The 20,172-nt window shown below is 39.3% G+C and overlaps 1 protein-coding gene across 9 annotated transcripts in view; it reads left to right on the plus strand.

Moving 5' to 3' along the window:
* Positions 1 to 20,172, plus strand: part of LOC108755400 (regulating synaptic membrane exocytosis protein 2) — a 63,118-nt gene that overhangs the window by 33,484 nt on the left and 9,462 nt on the right. For 4 of the 9 annotated variants that reach the window (XR_001939764.1, XM_018498359.1, XM_018498353.1 and 1 more), the window contains exons 8-19: positions 3,600 to 3,807; positions 4,164 to 4,415; positions 6,506 to 6,770; positions 7,357 to 7,608; positions 7,920 to 8,090; positions 10,387 to 10,416; positions 11,738 to 11,894; positions 12,385 to 12,554; positions 12,646 to 12,800; positions 12,974 to 13,211; positions 17,149 to 17,285; positions 18,247 to 18,423. Coding sequence is in view for 8 of the 9 variants with exons in the window: in XM_018498359.1 (XP_018353861.1) it covers positions 3,600 to 3,807; positions 4,164 to 4,415; positions 6,506 to 6,770; positions 7,357 to 7,608; positions 7,920 to 8,090; positions 10,387 to 10,416; positions 11,738 to 11,894; positions 12,385 to 12,554; positions 12,646 to 12,800; positions 12,974 to 13,211; positions 17,149 to 17,285; positions 18,247 to 18,423 (2,212 nt within the window). In the remaining variant the exon portion in view is untranslated. Of the gene's footprint in view, positions 1 to 3,599; positions 3,808 to 4,163; positions 4,416 to 5,357; positions 5,382 to 5,997; positions 6,013 to 6,470; positions 6,771 to 7,356; positions 7,609 to 7,919; positions 8,091 to 10,386; positions 10,417 to 11,737; positions 11,895 to 12,384; positions 12,555 to 12,645; positions 12,810 to 12,973; positions 13,212 to 14,007; positions 14,461 to 14,640; positions 17,286 to 18,246; positions 18,424 to 19,952; positions 20,062 to 20,172 lie in introns of all 9 variants that reach the window. The other 5 variants (XM_018498361.1, XM_018498355.1, XM_018498354.1 and 2 more) reach the window with 5 other exon arrangements.

A 20,172-nucleotide genomic window follows, 5' to 3' on the forward strand; every position in this document is an offset into this window, starting at 1 on the left:
CGTAATTACGAAATTATATTTGAACGTTTGATTTTTTTTTCATTCCATCTGTGCTGACAGGAGAGAGAACCTCTTTTGCTCGATTAACCTTAAACTTCGTGCTTAAAGGCTTGTGTGCTTGTATTCGTTTCGAGGTTCGTTTGTATGATTTGTATCGGCTTTCTTTGTACAACTTACAGTGTTGATATACAATTCAAGCTTATTTGGAGTCCCAAAAAGCTGAAGTCACGGAATATCGTTCACTTTCAACTTTTAAATTGACTTATTGTCAAATAACCGATTATGCTATTGATCATTTATGCACACATTGATGGAATTGGTAAAAAGGCAAAAATTTTTTACTGATTGCCATCCACAGTATTCTGTGAATTCAAAAGTTTTAAGTAGAAAATTATCTTCTGTACAATTCTCTTGCGTCAGGCTTCTTTCGATTCCATTTTATCGTGCCTCTTTTACCTAAAATCTGCTGTAATTTTCCTCGAGTTTCGCAATGACATAGATTTAATAGTGACGGAGAAGATTTATGTACTTTTAAATAATGAATATAATTTCTGACATTCATTTCTCTTTTACGCCACTTCCAAATTAAGGTACGATCGTCCAATTAAGTTTTTGTGACTTATATTTAATGTATAAGAAGTTGCAGATAATCGATTCAGTATTCGGCGTGTAAACCTGGCGTGTCCTGGAAATATCTAGAGAGAGAGAAAGAGAGAGAGAGAGAGAGAGAGAGAGAGAGAGAGAGAGAGAGAGAGAGAGAAAAAATGACTCTTGATGTTATTATACATAAAGCTAAATTTAGTATTTTTATTCATCAATATAATATAAATGTATGCGTCTGTTGTGTGTATTTGATTAATAGTTGTGGAAATAAAACGTTTTGTATAAACGAATCAAATAACGAAAGTGGATAATAAGTAGTAATCACGATTTGATTATAGATTATTGAAGATATCTTCTTTTATTTAAAAAAAATTTAGGAAAATTTTATTGAGATCTAAAACGAAATAAAATTACATAACCAGTTATAAATACTTTATAAAGATGATTCGATTTGATATCTATTTTTGTCGAAATTAGCAGAAAATAACATCGATCGATGCTTTTAATTCTCCAGATGGAGGAGAAATGCTATAACGATATAAAATTTAATTTCTCCGCAGTTGTTGACAGATAAATAAAGATTTATTTATATCGTTTTAAAAGTAAATTATTTAGAAACGTTAAGAAAATTAAATAAGTATTAGACATGCTAACTAATTATAGAATATCCGTGAAATATTTCACGACTGCAGTTCTAGATTTAAGTATTTTTGCAATGTTTCGAATGGACGAAATATTGCGTGCACTGCTCATTGTTCGATAGACTAAGAAGATAAGCTGTAGGGATCGCGGTCCAATTATACGAAGCAAATAACCAAGATTAAATTCCCTGGATAAACAGTGGGCAATCGGGTAATTTATCTGGCAACGACTTACGTATCTCTTGAAGCAACTCGATCGGGATCAATCTTTTTCACTTCTATTTTCCAAACAAGTCACGTAACTCGAGGCTTGCTTCTATTTTCTCGGAAGCAAAAGTGGAAACTGATTGTGATGCGTAAAGGTAAAAACGAGGAAACTAAACACTGTCGAGCGCGATTGATTCTACTGACTTTCAAATAAATCGAAGGTGGAAAGAACGGGACTTGACGATGCGGGAATTAATTTGTGCGATTACATCCGATCGATAATTGTGATTCGCGTCCTGACAGGCGCAAATCTTATTCAATAAAAATGCATTGCGATATTGTATCTTTGTTAACTGTGTATTTTAGTAAAGTTTAGAAAATTTCACGAACTGACGTGACTCTTTCGCGAAGCAAATTACGTCTAAAATGATCCAATTAAAGGATTGGCAAAGTTGCCAGTTCTCGAAAGAAAAATGTATCTGTTTCATAATTAATCAAATTGGATCGCGGCCAAAGGATATCGCAACTGATGAGACTTGACGACCTCGTTAGTTGTCGTCGATCAGTTCTGAGCAAATGATTTTTTAATATCTCTTCAATTATTACGATTTCGAGCGGTTATATAACTGGTGTATTATTGAAAGAAGTTTGTTTAATACTATTATTTAATCACGAACAAGAAGCTTAATTGTTGTCTGGTATTTAATCTTGCTAAGCATTGCGTTTCGAACATATCTGACAGGAAGTTCTTTCAACTTGCATTTCAACATGATTATAAACACTACTGTTATTACAACGATTTAAATTACTTTTCAAATATTTTACTGGCGTAAAAGTAGAAATGAATTATAAAATGGTTGAATCTATTAAGAAATTTCAGAAATTTGAGCTTTCGAGAATATACAATTGATGATTGTGTAGACTTTATTTTCTAATTTCCCAGTAATATCTAGCATTGCTATTGTTAAATCTACTATAGTAAAACAATATAATAATTTTATGAATAAAAATTTGAGTTAAAATTCTGTCTTACAAGACTTCGGGCTTTCTATGAATCTCGTATTAGATATTAGAGAAGCTCAGCATTTGATAGGACAGAAGCCAAAAAGAGGCGAGCCCCTTTCCCTAAAGTAGATCCACCTGGTGAATCGTGTCGTTCTCAGATAAAAATACATCACGCTCAGGATTTTTGTGCAATATTACGCATATTGACGACCACGCAGTGTTATTTGCATGTCTGCAATACATGTATATCTATAATTTTTTCTAAGTTTTCCGGGGATCTTTGGACATTGAAAAATTGAACAGGTGCGGGATGCATGCTGCACAGAATGCCTAGGTATTGTAATATTTGCTAATCACGCATGTAGCGCATGAAGCAATGGCCACTATTCGCTTTTATATGTTTCATGTTACAACAGTATGGGTTGCTTGTAGTTCTAAATTTTCCGACGTGCCTAGATCGTCGAAAATCATAAAGACCACTTTTTTCATTGAGAGGATAGCGAAAGGTTTCATGAAAGTTAAAAACATGAAGCTTTTACTTGTTAGAAACAACTTATTTAAAATAGTCAATTAAAGTTGTTTCCATTTTCTAATTAATTATATTGTTCTTTTTTGTATATCGACACAATTTACCAATTCGTATCCTCTCAAATCTTATGCTAGTTTCAAAATTATATATTTGTATCTTACAATATTTTTTAATCTCAAATAGTGCAAAAGAAATGTGTTGCAAACGCAAAGCATTTCTTAATTGTATTTGTAAACTGATGTGTGGTGCAATTGTTTTTTATTAGTTGTGTTTTAATTAGTAAATATAGATCAATAAAATGGAAATATGTCCAGGATACTGGAAATCGATATGAAATTATACAAATTTCTTATAAACAATGAGTTTCTGGAATATGATTTGTAACTAGTTACTTTTACAATAAAACAACAGTATATTTCATAATTATATTAAGTCATACTGGTTATTAATTAATGTCACATAAAATATCTCAGATTTTATTAAATTTTCTTACGTAAGCGCATTTGGATCTAAGATCAGACCAGAATCCGGACTATTATTCCATATGTATAGTTAATGGTTTATGAAGGTATGACACTCATTATCAGTAAAGAAATACTATCCGCGCTCCGTAGCATCCATTATCCTGGCAAGTGAGCGAGGACGGTCAGAAGATCATCGGCCACATGGTTTTACGAAAATCGGCCGGCTCCGGAAGCTGTAGTAGTGTACTCGGACTAAAAGTTGTCGGTGGCAAGCTATTAGAAGATGGTTCCATGGGCGCTCTGATCGAGAAAATTAAAAAGGGTAGCACGGCGGACATAGAAGGTCAACTTAGACTCGGTAAGATTATAAAGTTCGGATCAAGCAATTCGCAGAATTTTTTAATCGTCCGAGTCTTATCCATTTACGACGAAATTATGATAATACGTGATGATAAATTGTTACGGAATATACTTACTGTAAATTGCAAAATTTTTGTCGCTCTTCTTCGGAAAAATTATAATCGGAAATTGATTATTAGTTTTGCATTAATTAATAAATTTTGTCGTGATAATCCGTTTCTTTCAACTTTGATACTTTGAAAGCGCACGGCTTGTCGACAGCGCTCATAACAATCGCGAGCAAACATTATTTCCGTTCCCACAATCGTCCATAAGAACGAATCGGACGACGCTTGTCCCTTGCGGCTGTTTCAGGTGACGAGGTGATCGCGTGGAATGGAAGGTCCCTTCAAGGCAAAAGCTTCCAGGAGGTTTACGACATCATCTTCGAATCGAGATTGGAGCCACAGATTGAGCTCATAGTTGAGAGAAAGTTGTCGACAACGGGCATGGCGCCTGCAGGACCGGGCCCATCGACGCCCATGATATCCAGGAGAATCGTTGCTCAGAGCCAGTGGAGACAGAAACACGAAACCATCTCCGGGCCTCCGACGCCGCACCACAAAGGTAACTATACACAGAGCACGTTTCGTTTCCGGCCGTCTTCCGACTTGATTTCGCTTCTATGTATCACAAATGTTGTGATCTAGATTATTCCATCACCGACTCGTTTCGCTCAAATTCGGAATATATACTTGTAACATATTTTTTTTATAAAATTCTAAATATACTTATTATCAATTTGATATAATATAGTAGTCTTGCATGTGGGCTTTTAGTACCGAGCGTTATTCCAATAAACATTTTAATAAGCGTTACAAGAAATTATATATATACATATATAAAATTATATACCCGTAGAACACAAAGTAACATTACATTAATGTTATAATTTTCTACTCAACAGTGTGTTGTACAACATGTGTTATACTATTATTATATTGAATGAGAAATTATAACATTATTGTAATGTTATTGTTTGTATTCTGCAGGTATATGCACAAATGGTAATTATATAATCAAAAGGGATGAGATCGTTTTAGGTAGATCGGCTTTCATTCTTCTCAGGATGTCAATTTGGACGTAGCTAAAGAGTTAGAAAAAAGATAGTATATTAGGAAGATGTTGTTTTAAACTGAATGTGATTATTATAGAATCACAGAAGTATTTTGTTTGAAATGCATTTACATCTTCCTTTTAGTTGATCAAAGAAAATATTAACGTAGTTTGTTTTGTTTAAAAAAATTTTTCCGTAAATCTTCTTGTCGTATTTTAGGTAAGATTTATAGGGAAGATGAATAATAAGAAAATCAGCACAAATTAAAAACAGACGGAAGAGTTGAAAATTAATTATTTTGATTAATAAAATATTTATTAATTAAATCTCTCATTACACGTAAAACAGTGTACTGTGCCTCCCGTTACTAACACTGCGTTACTCGCATAAGTATTCGTATTAAGCATATCAAAAATAACATTATGCTACGAATTACATTTTTCGCATTTCAGGTCTTAAGAAATGCTTACTATGGGGTAGGCCTCAGACAACTTTCTTTAAATCATTTTCTATTAATCAATGTTTCTTGCCTGTACCATTAGCCTTTTATCTCCGTTATCGACCACCGTTTCGTGAGATTTTGCCTTCAAATCTCAACAAACGGGACCGGAATCATGATTTCGATGCTACGACAAGACGTATGGCGAAGCAACGAAGATTGATTTACTATTTATTCTGCCTTGAGTATCGTCGATGTTTAACGTAGATGTAGATCGTAGTGCTAATGCACCCCTCCTCCTCCCTTCGTTAAAAGAGCACCGTTGTATAGGTATAGTCTTATGGGAGCAACAACTATTATATATTATATGTATTATACAAGATATAAAGATGCCGATATATAATATATAAATCCCTCAATCGTGCTTCCTTTCTACTTATAACAAATCACGAGTATCTCGTGTAAACCTTAAACCGGATAAGTGTAATTTGCTGTATTCACTACTTGTCTATTATCTCCACTATATATCGATCTAACATTATTATCATAATAACTCCCCTTATTCCTTTCGTGGCTCGTTGTCACGGATTTCCGTGATTGTGAGAACCCGTGCATGCGGACTCCACTTCTACGAAAGACGTGGGTGTTTCCAGGACTGTTCAGAAATAGTTTATCGATTTTGCAACATCCCTAGGGGTTCGATGACGTTGTGAGATAGAACTTGGTTTTCGCATCTATAATTTCGCACACTCAAGTATCCGATCGACGCAGAGATTTCTCGAACAGACGTCTAATAGACATCTCAATCTTTCAAACATTACTTTGGACGTCTTGAGGATACATTTTCAATCTTTCTGCCGTTTGAGTATTTATCTAATACATATCGTATGAACACGAATATTAACACATTCATTGCCAATAAATGTGAGTGCCAGTGATCGGTTGGCAATGAATGTGTTAGCGCAACGAAAGCATGAGAGTTTGTTCATTCATTGGATCACCCGAATTTCTTCTTCTTCTTCATTTACCGTCGTCTCTTACTTCTATTCGTTACTTTCCTCATGACGAATCTCGCGCGAATACCTTCTCTTCACGTGAATCGCTGCAAGATCGTAGATACGGAAAGTTATATCCTAGTCGAAGCTGCACGATCACTTGCAGAATTGTACGACGCGAGGCGTGAGAAACCCTCGGTTTTAGTGACGTCGCCGGGCTCGCCGGACCTGTACGCCCAAGGACGCAGTCGACACTCCCGACGTCCGACTGGAAATGCGAACGTGGGCGGCAGCATCCAGGTGAAGCTGGACTTCGATCCCATGGGACTTGAGCTGTTCGTCACGATAATATGCGCCGCGGGACTCACCCCAAGGAGCAACGGCGAACTTAGAAACCCTTACGCCAAAATTTTTCTGCTTCCTGACAAAAGGTAAGTGAATTTACTGAGTATTATTATTTTATAGTATTCGATGATAGAGAGAGAGTACATTTCAATTGACAATTTCGAAGAAGTACGCGTAATACCTGCGAATGCTCTGATATTCATAATTTGAGTATCGAAGCATCTACAGATAATTCCATCAAATATCATGAAAACTCAACTAAATACATTGTTTAAAATATATTATTTGATGTATGTACGTTAACGTTATAATTTTGTTTTACATGAAAAAGAACGGTTTTGCTGAAGTATCTAAAAATTTTTAGCTATGCAAGTCTGAAAATTTTGTTCGAGATTATCAAAATAATTATGTAGGATTCTCAAGCTGGTAGAATGTTGAAACTTTTTGTAGCATTGCTCATCATGTTTGAGTTTTCTGCATAATTATTTTGATGGGCCAACAAAATTATTTTCAGGTCTGTATCTACCTAAATTTTTAGATATTTTATCAAAATTGTTCTTTCCGTGCAAAATGTTTTAACAATGATTATTCAGTTTGTGGCCTATTTTATTCTAATTTAATTACCGACTAAACTTCCGAGTGTTTTATACGTTCTTTTTTTAAATGTTACAGCGAAAAATCGAAAAAACGTACGAAAACTGTGGCAAACACGAACGATCCCAGATGGAATGAGACTTTCGTTTACAAGGGAGTCAGACGTTCGGAGCTGAGAAAGAGAGCACTGGAGATTACGGTCTGGGACTACGCTAAGTACGAGGCGAACGATTTCCTCGGCGAGGCTGTCCTGGAATTGGCAGTATGTCTCCTGGAGGAGGAACCAGAATGGCATTCTCTGACCCCTCACGGAGAACACCGGCACGTTAGGTATGACTCGCACTCGCGAATGCTAGTAGTTCCAATGCCAATGCTAAAAGCGATCAAATAAATGCCTCGCATCGATACGAATCTCTTACGGAATGTTTGACAATGTTCCTATGTTATACCTTTCTCTACATATAATGTGACGTAACATTGTACAATGTCTTATCTCGTGGGTCTCAGAAATCTATATTTTACGACAAATTCATTCTGTCCATGTTCTTTTGTTTCTAAATAAATAGAAATAAATTTATAATATTACGACGAAACGGGAGTAACTACTACCGCTAAGACTATTAACTATTTTTACTCTTCAGGTATTACCAAGATGATGACATGATAGATTGTCATCTTAGTCCGCCATCGACCACCTCGAGATTAAGTGACTCCGACACCTCGGAGTGTGACATTACGGATTGCGACGTGTCTAGAGAACAGAGGAGAACGGCTGACGGTGCCAGCATAAGCAGTATTGGCAGTTCCTCTAGGTAAGATTATTTCTTAAAATCTCTGTAATATATATAAATCTCCTGGTCTAACGAAAGAGAGTATATTGAAACCGTCAGAAAAAAAACGTTTAATTCAACTAGCTTAGAATGTCTCCGAATACTGCATAAATCCGTCATACGCAAATCGAAACGTTTATGCGAGTATCATAAGATATCGAATAGAAATAAGTCTACATTTTATACATTATTGAAAATTAAATGCGGCATTCAAATGAATTCAGCATACTTGGTGGGTAGGAATTACGATATTAATCTGACAGAGTTGCTGTCCCCGAAACTTAAAATCTAGTTTATAGATTTCGTAACTATTATTGTTGCGTAAGAATTATTCTCGTGTTGCGATCTTTATTATACAAAGATGTTATTTCAGTGTACGATACAGAATATTTTTCCGCAAGAACTTCTTCTTACCGTACTTAGAATTGGACGTTTATCGAATCTATGCAATTAGAGAGAACTTTACGTGGCTTAAAATAAATACACGATAAAAAAGTCTTCATTAATTTCTTTTACTCTTTTGCCCTCTTTTTACCGATCATTTGTCATAAAGTTATTGTAGAGAGTTGTTTCTTTTAATAATTTGAAAATAGTTTCCGTGAAGTTTTGGAAGCAGTTCCGATACTGAGTTCTGATTTGCTTTCTTTTTTACACGACTAAAATGTAAGCCAAGTGCAGAGGGAAAATAGAGACAAGTACGAATATATAAAATAAATTATTGCTAACGGAAGTTTGAAAAAAGATAAGACTCGAACGGGAGGGGTCAATCGAAAGAAAGAGAGAGGGTAAAAGCTAAGTTATAAAACTGGGCAACAAGCCAATTGACACAGCAGTTGTCCCGCGACCGTTGCTAGCTCCGGAAGTTAGCCTGAAACTCGTATCCATATTAATACTTCAGTGATAACGTTCGACAATTATTATTCTTGAGTGGAAAGTAATATTTATATCGAGTCTCTACTTATGTACGAAACGAAAGAAACAATAGTGCACGTCAAAAGAGAATGAAGATAAGAAAATAACTGTTTAAAGAGTTAATCTATAACAGTAATGAACTTATTCGAAATCGCACAGTTGCTAAATTAATGGATCTCAGAGAAGAAAGTTAAATACACAATAATTTATTGCTGCTGTAATAAATTATTCAGTTATATACGAAAATATGAAGTCTGTGAAATCTGCGTTGACGTGAATTAATCATCAACGATAACGAAATTTATTACGTAACAAAATTCGTGATATGCATATGCGTGATATTTATAATTCTCATATAATTCCCTTTAACTCCCTTTAGCAAGTAAACTTTTTGAAATTGTTTCAATGTCAACACACGTCTTGCTCTCGCTTTAAAGATAGCTTGCCTATAATTTTTTTCATCGACGATACCCGCGGCAAATCGAATCAATGTAGCGAATTCAATGAACACGTAGGCTATCTTCAATAGGCTTGGCAGGTAGAGTGGCAGAGATGAGGATAAGCCGAGATACTATCCGGCGTCGCTCTGCACTTTTTTTATATCGTACAGCTTCGATCTGCAAAGCGAACGCTTCTAAGCGCGCATTAGCCTGTAAAAGCTTTCTCCGAATAATTGAAACATTCCAGTCTGCTTTGAGAGCAGCGGACATCCTACGCATATTTAAACAACCTTCAATATATCGTTTAATGAGATTATTCGAAAGGGTTTCACCAGTTATATTAACATATCCATCGTCGTCAAATCAAGCCGGCGGCTAATACAATGAACAATATCTGCGTTTTAATAAAATATTTTTATTATAATTTAGCGCGGACGTTATTATATTTAATGGTAAACGACAAATAGCTTTTCCGATGTATCATACGAGAATTACAAAAAATTTATTTCCATGATATTATATAAATTCTATACCATTTTTTTCATGTCTTCGCGATATCCTAAAAATATTGAATTAAAAAATATTACACTGAAAAAATAGTCTGGTTATATTAATTGGAATTCAGGTAAAAAATCTAATTCGATCTATTATAATTTCAATTGAGATAATCAGAATTCTGATAGATATGATCAGACTCTTCTAATTCGTCCATTTTCAATCAGAAATTTGTTTTTTTAGCACGTCTGTAAAAATTCATAATTGGATATATTTTAAATTGATACATTTAATGCGGACAAAATGTTTCATGTTAAAAATGTATGACTTGTGGAGAGATAAAAAAATTAGACAATGAACGCGTCGGCCGCGGCCGCGCCATCGCCCATTGATTTTAATTTTAATCGTGTGCCTTGTGATTTATTTTTTAGGTTTCATAATATGCCGTCAAATTATAAGCGGTACGGCCATTACAATTTATATCTTATCTTTCACGAATCACGCAGTCACACGTCTTGCATCCTCACCGCTAGGTTCTGTATTGCGCGTAGATCAGTCAGTTAGTCATGCCGACAAGCCGGAGATGTAATAGGGACGTGACAACGGGACGTGTACTGACGTGATCATATAGCTAATTTAATTTAAGAACGGACAACAAAGACACGAGGAACCTTTATTTGACAAGGATATTACTTCCAAGCGTGGATGGGAGGAAAGGAGGAAAGAAAGTGTCCTTTTTTTTCGGTGAAAAAAAGAAACAGCGACCCTGATACGGACGTCGTCGGTGACGGGAACTACTATCGACAAACAGAAAATCTCTAACGCCTTTTGTACTTTTTCACGCGCGCGATATTGTATACGCAAGTCGGTGAATATTGCAATGCACAATATGTTTCGGTGTTATAAAATTTTTGGGACAATATCTATCCTTCATTTTCGTTCTTTGTCAAGGCGCGAAAATATAGTGAGATGAACAACGATATATTAAATGCGAATATTTAGCAAATCGCCATTCATGTAGGCACTTTAGACGTCATGCTGTCATTGCTTCTTGCATATACGCATATTGTATTAGATGCGACAAGACATGGCTTCTAGAATGCTTAGTGCATTGCAGTGCATCGGCCGGGGTGGATTGAATTTCTCGAAGCTTCGATTGCCATTCGCCAGATTTTCGTTGCCAAAAGTGGTGAAAATTATTCTAGATATCTTACACACTTCGCGCCACGGTCGTTCTTTTCGACGTGCAATACTTACATGGTACTTGGCACTCATCTAACGCACTTACACGGCATATTCTTAATTTATGACGAGTCACCCTTTTTTTTTATTGCGCGTACTTTCATTTTTGGCAACGAAAAGAGTCCCGCGATCGAGAACACCAAGGAGAACGTTCGACTGCATTGCCGAGTAACTTGGAGCTGCTTCGCGCCAAATTAGGAGATATGCATTCGCAGTTTGCAATCTGAAAAGTCGAATTGAGCTCACGCTTATATGTTATGCGCCAAAATATGAAAGAAAGATGAAAAAGATTTGAAAAGATAACGAATGAAAAGGACTTTGCGGATTTCATTTTTATTTTGACGTTTTGGCTCCGTTCTCGGTGCTGTGTAGCTCATTCTCGCTCCTAGCGTTCCGAACATCTTTTTTTCCGCTTTCCCACCATCCTGGCCGCATGCATTTTAATGATTAGCGCGAGATCACAGCACTCGCCTCATTTAACTTGTAAGGCACGCAACATTCACTGATTGATGAAAAAAAAATGAACGCATGCTGGAGCAGCCACTATTCTAGCCCACCGCCGGAGAGGGAACTCTGCATCGATGGTGAGCATCGGAGTCGAAGAGATATGTCACCTCAGGGACGCAAAAGGGCAGCCCTAATGGTTTCTCGTGACCAATCCGCTACTATCGGCTCGAGTTACCAGACATATCGTAAGGTAAGTGTTCGAGAACATTTTTAATTATCATTTGAGCACCAATCGCAAAAAATTTTTAAATGGAGCATTTATAAAAAAAAGTAACAGTATCTGAGCTTCGACGGGAACTTTTAACTAGACTAAAATAAATAAAATGATTTAAATTGATAATCACGTAGTTTTGCTGAAGTATTTAAAAACTTAGTTGGATCTGAAAATAATTTTATTGGATCATCAAAGTAATTGTGTAGAATTTAAGCGTTGATGACAATACTGCAAAACTTTAACATTCTAGCGATTAGTTCAAGAGCATCTTACATAATTATTTTGATGGCTCAAACGAAATTATTTTTCAAATCTGTACTTAATTACATTTTTAGATGCTTTAGCAAAATTATTCTCTCTGAAATGAACCGAAAAAGAAGATATAGATATTCTATTTTTGAAATCGATTAATACATGTTATTAGATAACATTTATCGAGGTGTACATTATTAAATACGTACCGCAGGACGAGATCCATCGGGGATTGATGGGTCACAGGTCGCACAGCGCGGCACCTATGGATTCTCCAAGCATTAGATATCGAGGAAGGTCTCAGAGTCCCACCGGTCATCGTTCCTTGTCTCCACCCGAGCATAGATCCATTCCCTACTCGCACGGATACGTTCATTCGACGAGGTATAAAATATCACAGGAAAAACTCTTTTGACATTATCTAGATTATATACTTATGGGAACTAGAACTGGACTTACCAATGCTCCTATTTAGATTCGGCTCGAGATCGGCGACCGCCACACCTACTGGATCGCCAAAGAAACGTCAGCTACCTCAAATCCCGGCAGCTTTAAAGGAAAGAGTCGCGCAAGAGGAACGAGCAAGATTCATGAGACATCGCAACAGACAGTCGATATACAGGAGCGCAGGTATGAGAGGTTTAATGTTTTTCATCGGAAAAGTTATTGCGTTTTTCCGATATTTGCTTATTTTTTTGGTATTACTGGAAAGAATGAAAAACAACATAATAGTCAATATATTAACTCATTTTTTTAAAATAAATTTTTATTATATCTTCAATAATTGATTAATTTATTCTCAGGCTGGGAAAGGCATTATAGTGGCCTTTCGGACTCGGATCTTCCTTCAATCGGACACGATCCATTAACATTGTCACACAGTCACGCTCACAGAATACACAGACCGAGGAGGGGGCATTTAAGTCCCGATAAAGATATATTGGGTGATCTTGGAGATTCTGACATGGAAAGCATAGCTTCGGTAACGAGCAGTGCCTTTAGTACGCAATCGGAACGACCACGTGGATCGAGAGCGCTAATGTGAGTATAGTTTTATAATTAAATTTCCGTTATTTTAGCATACGAATTACCTCGCGTTGCGGCAGGTCAATGTGCAAAGCAACGCAGATTCAATAAAATACTCCGTCAGGAAAGAGGATCTGAGCATCGAGCGTGCTGTTTTAAACATATATCGCTGCAACATTAGGATGCATCGTTATACGTCCTTTATGTCACGATAAAATCGATAATCTGAAGAATAGCACACTCATCGGCTCAACCTCTCGAGTCAAGGAAAATCCCTGGATTAAATGGACATTGTCAACTAAATGGGTATCCCGTAGTTGCACATTTTCACATCCTGCTTGTGTACGTGTCAAGTCTTCCGATATCCTTCGCGCCTTCTCTACAGAACGATTAGATTGCACTTCCTATGCACTGTGTCAATGTCCATTTAATTAGTGTCCCATTCTAAGAAAGCAGGGATCAGTGCGTGGCGTTGGTCGAACGGTTAGGTAGTTGTGTCTCATCGCGTTCATAGAGATGAAGAAAAAGCATTGCTAAGTACATCGATCGCCGCGTGTCTCTTCTGAAATGCCGACCCGTTGTTCTCGGCGAATCGACAGAGTCGAGTTCCGAGATGTTAATGACCGATATGCGTTCGATCGATCGCGAACGCGCGGTTAAAAAAGAAAAAGAGGGGGAGAGAGAGAGAGAGAGAGAGAGAGAGAGAGAGAGAGAAAGGAGCTAAAGAAAGATGAAAAGCGGAATGGGCTTACCCTTTGGCTGTGTTCCCGCAAAAGTGCTAAATTCTCTATATGAAAAACATTGTTTACAGACCGACAGTTTTAATACCCGGTGCCATATTCCCCATACCCCCGCCCCCTAGGCGCAATAGGCGCAGGCACAAACTTAGGGTACCTTGCAGCGAATGTCATTGTCCCACCAAGCCCAAAAGCAACAACCCTAGCAAGTGTCCCACCCTATATCCCCTCGTACGGAGCAAGTCCGCAGTGGTACGCTCGTTGTACAAAAAGATGTGTACACCATTCACGAGATCGCAGACCGTCGACGAGAACATGCTGAGATATTACAGCTCCGAGACCAGCGAGTACAGCGTTTCCGAGGGGTACATATTCAAGCCAGAGAGACTCGTAGTTAGTAGCGCTAAGAATCGTATACCGGCGATATACGTCGAAGATTGCCTCCGCGTCAACTTTAACGATCGTTTTGTGGAAAAGTTTCGCTCTAGGTATTCGACGCCGTATCTCGCAGGAGGATTTGGTACATTGTCGCGTGCACGTAACGATTCCGCGATGATGAGAACGACGACGACGACAATAACGACAATGACGACGACGACGACGACAACGACGACGATGACGACCAAGACAACGACGACCAAGACGACGACGAGGACAAGACGACCAATTGTCGATTCGATCGACCTCCCTGATCATTTCGATATTAGGAGCATAGACGCTAGATTGCATCCGCGTAGGTCTTTTTTGTCCGCTAAGACTAGGAGCTTCGACGTGATGCACGATACATACGGTGATCGTTTCGGTACTAGGCCAGGGGCCGTCGGTCTGCTATCGCGCCGGGCCAAGAGTTTCGAGTACGAGAGCATTTCGAGCAACATATTCAGCGACGACAGTCTCAGGACGGCCAGAAGAAAACTCAAGCGGAATCTCTCTCTCAGCGACGCCGGGTATGGTGACAAGATACCTGCGTTGGACGATCAGAGCAAATCCTACTACGATTCGAACGGTGACGACAAAGTGCTTACGAGTCTCACGAATAAAGAGACAAATTACGATTTTCTGCTCGATCAGGACCACAAATCAGGACCGTTTTATGGATACGACTCGGAATTTAGTTGCGGCGAAACGAAGATTTACGTTCCAAGTTTCGACAAGCAGAACACCGAGACCGACGATTATCAATCTTCTTATAGTTCCCGTTTAATGGACGACAATGGTCTCTTCAGTGACAACGACCGTGCTAATCTCAGGAATGTTCTGGACAAGGATGATATTAGTAAGAAAAAATACACGGATGGAAGTTACTTGAATCACGACACCTCGTATATTAGGGATATATCTCCAGGGACAAGAACCAAGAAAGTAGACAGCGATCTTCGTACTTCGATTGGTGATATCTATAGTAATATTGAAGAAGCTTTTTCATCTAGTAAAAATTATGATCGTGATATTCTCGCGAGATCCGCCACAAAAATCCACGATGTCACAAAATCCACTAACATGGATGATTGGATGTCGAAGGACGTAAAAGGTGTCCTGCGGTCTCACGGAGCAACTGGTCGTTCTTATCAAGAGGATAGGTATAAGACTCGCGAGAACTGGGACACTGATTACGACGAAGGATTTATAGACCGGGAAAAGGACTACGAACCGAAGCAGTTTAGTTATCTAGACAAAGGCATTTGTGCCTTAAGAACTAGTGGATCAGTGCGCGAAGGTGAATATTTTCATGATGTAACGAAACGTTCTTGTGCTGTTCAGGGAAAATGTTATGCACTATCTGATGATGACGACAAAAAGTTCACGACGAACGATTACATCAGTTTTCATTCGTCCGACGACTACGATTATTGGACTACGCACAGTAAGGCGGAAACGTACGAGGATGGATTCGCGCCGCGAAGACGAAGGCGAAGAAGTAGAAGAGGTAGTAGAGATGGAGGCGCAGGTGACTACGAGACCCACGGACTGCCACAGACCAGAGACCACGTGTCAGGCGCTCAATCGAGAATGGAGAGCAAGAAATTGATGACAATCCAACGTACGGAGTCCACGCCGACCCTACACTCAGACGAAGACGTGAGCTCGCTTGCAGACCGTGCCAGACGTATGTACCGTCGCAAGCGAAACAGCAGTTGTCCAGAGAGTAGAGATCTACGAATGTATGGTCCGCGAGGAAACGGTGAGAGAACTGTACTGGAATCTGACGAGGAGTTCGGGTCGATGGAGACGGTAGTCGGCGCTGATTATTTCCGTCGTACTTCGGGCTACGTGGCGAACGCTAGAGCAAACGACGGCATTAGATCGGGCTTCTTTGACGCGGGACAAGATCGTGATAGCTACTTAGACGCAAGATACGATCATGAGGACCGATATCAGGATCGCAGTTATCCGATGGCACGCGGGCTAGTTAGGTCAGGGTCGCAACGTTCTTCGAGTCGCGATGCGCGATACGTATCGCGCGCTAGGCGTAAGAGTAGTTGCCCGGAGTGTCGTGAGCTAGCACTGTCCTCCTCGGAGTTAGGTAGGTCGGGATCGTTGTTGCGAAAGGGTGACGATCTTCGGCGTTCATCGTTAGAGACGAAGCATAGATATCGTAGGCGGAACAGCAGCTGTCCGGAGGCTAGGGATCTCGAAATGCTCGAGAAGAGGCAGCGTCAGCAGCAATTCGTGCAGCTCCATCAGCAGCAACAGCGGCACTCAAGTCAGCAGTATCAGCAGCAACCGCAGCAGCAACGGCAGCGTCAGCAGCAGCCACCGCAGCATCAGCAACCGCAGGGAAGTAGTAAGAGGAACGTGGCGATCAGCGACACCCTCGAGTACTACGAGTACTCGATGGAGAGCGAGAGCCAGTGCAGCGAGAACTGCGGATTTGGCCCGTGCGATCCGCGTAGGCCCCGTAACCGAGCACCCCGCCCTGGTAACGCTAATTCGAGTCTCTTTGATTCCCAAACCGCTACCTCCGACACTGCTAAAAACTACCACCCACGGATCGACGATCATCACCACCAACACCCACAAAACACGAAAACGTCGCCGCTCGCCAATGTCGCCGATGTGGCGTCGACGTTTCTGCCACCGTTGCCGCCGTCGTCCTTGTCGTCCGCTCGACGACGACCCCGAAAAAAATCCACTTACGACGTCGACGTCGTCGCCGATCGTCGCGACGACGACGACGCTCGGAATCGTCGTTCTTCATCTATGCCCGAAAGCAGCGAGTACACCAGTCAGTCGAGCTCGTACGAGAAGACGTCCAGACGCCAGGTCACCGACAATGGCCATGACGAGCACGATAAGAGAAGTCAGTTCACCAGAAGTCTCAGTAATGCCGATGTGCCGCAGGACGAGAAAGGTAAGGGAGAAAGTTTCATAGTGATTAGCTCTCTAAAATATTATTTCGACACACACACACACACACACACACACACACACACACACACACACACACACACACACACACACACACACACACACAAGTTCCATTTTTTTAATAACAAGATAATACTTGCGTCGATTACATTATCCATTGAATAAATATAATTTCATTATCCCCAAATCATTACCAAATATTATTTCATGAATAAACATAATCGTATAATTATGGACTCTTTTAATAATTTTACATATCTATAATATTGAAAGTTGCGCTTATTAAAATTACATTTCTTTGATTATTAAATTTGATTTTTCTACCATGTCCACTCTATTGTATTTATCTACTACTGTATCCTACATCTTGCTGTTTAATAGAAATTTTATTTAACGCTTATGACTTTGATTTTTCGCTGAATATAAATTCTCTTTAAACAGACATCGATTTTACTGTCACGATGACGTGATATATATAAAACTAAGAGAGCGAAGACCGAACTCTGCAAAAGTGTAACATGAATTTTCGTCGAGATTTATAGTCACGAACTAATTGCACTCGAATTTAGCGGTAGTTAATAAACTACGGGCACACGTCCACGCAAACGTTCTAAAAGTTCCTTTTGAGTTCGCCGAGTCACGAACGTCTTTTTTTCACGTATCTTTCGTCAACGATAATACAGTAAAGATTACACGCGCGTTGCTCCTTATATTTTCATGACAATTATGTTTTAACCGTGTATTGCGAAATTTTTAGTTTAACTGACCGAAGCTATATTCTATTATGTAAGTTTGCTTCGTGCTTTCGTTCCCTTATTTTCTAAATTAACGTGACAAAAGACAGGACGAGAACACACAGAGACGTGGCTCACAGTTTTTACTTCACCCTCGGGCCGCTCTGATTTAATTCTATACGTGTACAAGTACGTGTTCTTGTTTCGCAGACACGGGTAGTTTCAGCGATACTACGATTGCATTGAACGTTGAAGAAGCAGCGAGGAGAGGTCGTAAGAGCTCGCCAGGAAGTAAAAGCGGAAGTGGCAGCAGTAGCGGAAGCGCGGTGCAGTACCAAGCGGGTTTGGGCAAGAAGAGCAATAGTACCAGCCAATTATCTGCGACAGGTAACACATTGTCACGCTGGCCATTTCTAGTTAAGTTTGCGTTTAGTCTCTACGTGTTATACGTAGTCGTGATTTTCGTAAAGATCGATCGTTCGCGCGAAACTAAAGTCTTCCGGTTCGCGCGATATTAGAAACGTTTGATCGATGTATGACACCATCTTGCGCGACATTAGACAGTTTTCTATTTTCCTGACATTTATATCTTCTCTCTTTAGTGAAAAGGATATCGTTTTCTTCAGAACATCAATATTTCGTAAATTAGGATAGAGTAGTTTAGCATCGTTAGTGTGTAGATTATAACGGTGTGCTCTCGCTACGTGCCTACAAATGAGGATGACGCAAATATGTCGTCGATGTACGAACGCATTTTGTTAAACGTTGATGAAGATAAATTCAATAGCTTTGAACGCATACAACAAAAAATTTTAGTTACGTTTTAAAGTTCACAATCGAAACGTGAATGAAGAATGAGAACAAGAAGAATAAGAAACTAATGGGTAAAACGTAACGAGAATAAGCTTGCATACGTTTGAAAACATGCGCGGTTGATGAAATGCAGAATTAGCGTGATCGATTACGAACTATGTACTTAAAATACTTAGACATGTAGTATTTTATATATAAAATATTTAGATACATACTTTATATATACAGTTTGTAACTACTTTATGTATAAAATACTAAATGTAGGTATTTTATACATCGTATTTTCCAAGTATTTTATACACATGAAACGTAAGATAAAGTTACTGAACAAATTGATACAGGAAGTACGTTTGTGCTCTGTTTGAATGATTTTATTCTACTAATTATTCATTATCTGTTGTATCTTATTCTTCATATTTCAAGTCTTGGTCGTTACGATTGCGCGGATTGTATTACAATTCGATTCGACGGGTAACGAATTGAACGATAACAAGAGCATATCGTGACAAAGCAAAAAAACCCAATAAGCGGGGCAGTATGTACATTCTAATTGTATTCTTGTTTTCTCCGCCATCCCTCCTCATCTCTATCTGCCTCTTCTTCGACATGAACACACTCACACTTTACTTCTACCAACCAACCACCTCTCGACGCTGGGGGACCATTCACGTCATCGATCTGCACCCACCTGCACGATTTCTCATCGTGGCGGCCGATCGTCGCCCCGCGCTCTCGTGTGCTCGTGTTCATGGAACACTCCACACGGATCACCATCATCGATTTGCTGGACCGATCGCCAAAAAAAACAAACTTGAATCGATACTCTCGTATACTTATGAAAAAAAAAAAAAAAAACGTATACGTCTGTAAAAAAAATCGACTCTATAAACTGACATTATGTTCACAACTGTTGCTCTTGCTACCGCAACTTGCAACCACAAACGAACGAACGAACGAACGAAACGAAACGAACAATAAAATTGTTATCACATCACGCAAAATCCATAACATACCACGTGCGTCTGTTGGTGGTACATGCGTGGGCGAGGAAGGACGGAAACGGCGGCTGGGTTTCGGGAAGAAGGGGAAGTCGTCCTTTACAGTTCACAGGAGCGAGGAGGTCCTGCCGCCGGAGGACACGGTCGGTGGTAGGAGCGGCCGGCAGCCGAGCTCCGCGAGCAGCGACGGCGAGGGGAGCGGCGACGGGGACAGGTCCGATTTGCTCTCTCTCAGTAGAAACACTTCTCTCTTTTTCATCTCTTTTTCACTTTATTTTCCTCATTACTTTTGCATTGACACGGGAGCGATCGACTGTGGCCGGGG

This window comes from Trachymyrmex septentrionalis, unplaced genomic scaffold, assembly GCF_001594115.1.
Source record: "Trachymyrmex septentrionalis isolate Tsep2-gDNA-1 unplaced genomic scaffold, Tsep1.0 scaffold87, whole genome shotgun sequence".
In the NCBI taxonomy this organism is placed as follows: Eukaryota; Metazoa; Arthropoda; class Insecta; order Hymenoptera; family Formicidae; genus Trachymyrmex; species Trachymyrmex septentrionalis.